General features: G+C 31.4%; 1 protein-coding gene across 1 annotated transcript in view; it reads left to right on the forward strand.

Moving 5' to 3' along the window:
* CLCA2 (chloride channel accessory 2) overlaps positions 1 to 2464 on the forward strand; it is a 31617-nt gene extending 29153 nt beyond the window's left edge. Inside the window, 2 exon segments of the mRNA XM_015595076.1 lie at positions 2055 to 2423; positions 2425 to 2464. Of these exon segments, the coding sequence (XP_015450562.1) occupies positions 2055 to 2423; positions 2425 to 2464 (409 nt within the window).
* Positions 2465 to 3793: the final 1329 nt, after the last annotated feature.

A 3793-nucleotide genomic window follows, 5' to 3' on the forward strand; every position in this document is an offset into this window, starting at 1 on the left:
AATGGATATCAGTGGATCTCAAAGATCACTGAGATTATTTTTAATTTTTCTATCACTTTTTTCTGATTGCCTCAGTTTGAATGATTTTCATGAAACTGCTTTCAAGTTTACTGATTACTGTTTCTGTTGTGTCCAATTTGATCTTAATCTTCTCAAATGAATTTTTTCATTGTAGTTTTTTCCATTTCTAGGATTTCCATTTCTTATTTTTAAAAGTTTCCACATCTCCCCTCAAATTTTCCATCTCTTCATTCACTATATCCAACTTTTCCTGTAGACCTATAACATACCCATCATGGTTGTTTTATAGTCCTTGACTATTAATTTCAAATCTCAGTTACTTGTGACTTTTATATTTGCTGATATTTTCTTGACCATGTATCACATCGTCTTTACATGGCTAGTAATTTTTTAAATTATATATTGGACATGTGGTAGCAAATTATACACTCTGGAATCTGTTATATTTCCCTAAAGAATTTGAAATGTTTTGAGTAGATACCTTGGATCACCTCAAATTTGAGGAGGCTTGATTTTACTTTTGGCTAGGATTTGTCTATTTTGGTTTTGCTCTTAATCCTTGGGAATATCTCTTAATTTAGGGACACAATCTTTTTTTTTAAGATGTGACTTTTTCAGTGTTTTAAGGGACATCTCTAGGTATTTGTCAAGCTCCTCTAACGTAGCAAGACTCATACTCCTAACTCTATTCTCCTCTGTGGTGGGAATTAGCATAAAACTGTTCAATTTTCAGCCTTCTAACTGTTGTTTTGTCCTTCAGCTCCTGATGTTTCACCCAAACATGCATAACTCAGAGGTCTTCAAATGATTTAATAGAAGTTAATACACATATCTTAGGTCTGTCCCTCTCTGGCTCCTTCGATTTTCAACCATTCTGGGAAACCCACACTTAGTCCTCTGACTTCTCAGACTAATAAGATAGTGGCTTTTTGTATCATTGCTATGTATACCAGAGTGGTAAGTGCACTCAGAAGAATAGCTAAATAAATATAAATCATTCCCTGTCTGGTTCTCTTCTTTCAAGGGTTATATCTCCTCCAGTTTTCTGCGTGTTTTTTTATTTGAGTCCAGTGCATCAATGTTTTTTTTTTTTCTTTCTTCAGAGTTTATATCTATTACCTGCTAGAGAGTTAGTATAAGAGAAGCCACTCAGGTATTAACATAACTAAACTTTACCTTTGATTTAAGTTACAAATAGTTTTGCCACTTAATATTTATGTTTATATTTTGCTTTGGAGGTTTTTTCCCCAGGTAGACATTTTTCAAATTCACCAATTTTTTTGTTTATGGCTTCTGAATTTTGAATCTTGATTAGAAAAACCTTTCCCACTTTAAGATTATACTGGAATTCATCCATTGTCTCCTACTAAATACTTAATATTTTTATTTTTTACATAAACGTTTTTATCACTTTGAAGTTTACCCTAAAAAAATAGATATGTAGTATGAATTTTATTTTTTCCAGCTTTTTACCTAATTGTCACAACACCATTATCAAGAAATTTGTATTTTACCCCATTAATTTGAATTCTATTTCTATTATATGCTAAATTCCTGAATGTATTTTGGCCTATTTTTGACATGTTTATTCATGTGCCAGTACTGCAATTTTTTAGTTATTAAAACATTACAGTGTTTTTATATCTGATAGGGTTAGTCCTTCTACGTTGCTATTTTTTAGACTTTTTATGGCCAATCTTGATGATTTTTCCATTTAAACTTTACAATAAGCTTGTTAAGTCAAAACTAGAGGTATTATTAATAAAATCACATAAAATTTATACAATAAAGAAATATCTTTATTATGCTGAATTTTACTATTCAAAAAAACCACGTCTTTCCTATTGTTTAGGTTTTAATATGAGTTCTTATGTAGTGTATTAAAGTTTTGTTCGTGTCCATATTTCTTGTTAGATTTATTTCTAGGTATTTTAATTTTTTGTTGCTATTCTCAATAATCATTTATAATAAATTAGAAAACTTACTTAAAGTGACTAACCTTCCCATTTATATTTTTTAATTTCAGCTAACAGCTATAAAATAAGAATGAGTAAAAGTTTACAGAATATTCAAGATGACTTTAACAATGCCATTTTAGTGAATATATCAAAGCTAAATCCTCAACAAGCTGGCACCAAGGAGATATTTACATTCTCACTAAAGCTCTTCGTAAATGAACCTGAATATCAACCTGGTGGAGAGACACAAGAAAGCCACAGGATTTATGTGGCAATAAGAACCATAGATAGGAACTCTTTAAAATCTCCAGTATCTAACATCATCCAGGCATCGCTCTTTATTCCCCCAAATTCTACTCCTGTGCTTGCCAGAGATTGTCTTATATTGAAAGGAGTTTTAACAGCAATGGGTTTGATAGGAATCATTTGCCTCACTATAGTTGTAACACACTGTAAACAGGAAAAAGGGAGCAGACAAAAAATGAGAATGGAACAAAATGACTATGAACGAATGCAGAGAGTACCTTCCTTCTTAGATATAGTACCCATGCCCTTTGCACTCTACAAAAACATAGCAATAAAAACAAATTAACATCAAAGTTGTTAAAAATGCTTTGAATTTTTGCATAATTCAGATCAGATTTTTACATGGTAAATTACATGACAAAATGTTTTATAACACTTGTTTTGGGGGGAAATTAGAAAACCCTTAAACTCAGGCTATGGACAAAATAATAAAAACTGTTCTCCAAGATAATGTCTTTAAAGGCAAAAAAGGCAAGGTCAAAGTGAATCGAAGAGTCAAGAAAAGCTTGTTTTATTGAAAAGGAAAAATAGACTCAATTAGAGAAAAGGTTAAGTCTGAATGATATAGTATAACTCTTTGTATGAAGCAATTGTTTAGTTACTTTAATTAATTTCTCTTTCTCCTTATATGTTCAGAATAGATTGCTTATTTATAACTAAAGATCAATTTGCACTTTATATAGGAAGCCCCTATTGTAAAATTCCTTCCCTCTAGCCGTTGGGTTAACTATACTACAGATCAAATCCCACAGCTAATGCTCAGAGATTTTTGTTCATTGTGAAAGTTAACCTTAAAATGTGGGTATTACTCTTATCCCTTGACACCAGTTTTGTAAGATGTCTATTGAATTTATTGTTTTATAAGTTTCTACTCTCATCAAACCAGCTTTACAAGTTATTGTCTTGGGTGTTATTCAGTGAAAATGGTAATAGCTCTCATGAGGCTTTAAGTAAAAAATGAAAGACATAGTTCTAAAATTATTTTAATACATACATAGGCTACATAGTTTCATTAAATTTAAACCAAAGAAGAGAGAGACCGACCTTTACAAATGATTAACTGATTCTGTTTTTTGTTTAAATAAAATTCTAGAAATCCTTCCTGTATTAAGGGTTATTTACTTATGGGGTGGGGGCAAATAGAGAGAGGGAAACATAGGTCACAAGGAAATAAAAATCATCTTCCATCTAATTTTACTTCTCTTAGTTTTAAAAGATATACTTGAACAATAGAACCATTTGCTTTGTATATTAAAGAAGTTAAAACTTTATTAGGTAACTACAAATAATAATGTAGAATAGATCTATTTTACAACCAAGATCAATTAAGAGCGAAAATTAGATTAAGTTTTCAGGAAGTGGGGAGGGAATTGTGGGGAATTGGGGCAATAAGAAAAAGAGACAGAGAGTGTGAAGTCTTGAGCAAGAGACTTAGAGCAGTTCTGGGGAGAAAAACAACCAGCAAATCTCTCCAACTAGGCTTCCTCCTTGCGGTTCATGCTACATCC

Source organism: Pteropus alecto, unplaced genomic scaffold, assembly GCF_000325575.1.
Source record: "Pteropus alecto unplaced genomic scaffold, ASM32557v1 scaffold25, whole genome shotgun sequence".
Classification (NCBI taxonomy): domain Eukaryota; kingdom Metazoa; phylum Chordata; class Mammalia; order Chiroptera; family Pteropodidae; genus Pteropus; species Pteropus alecto.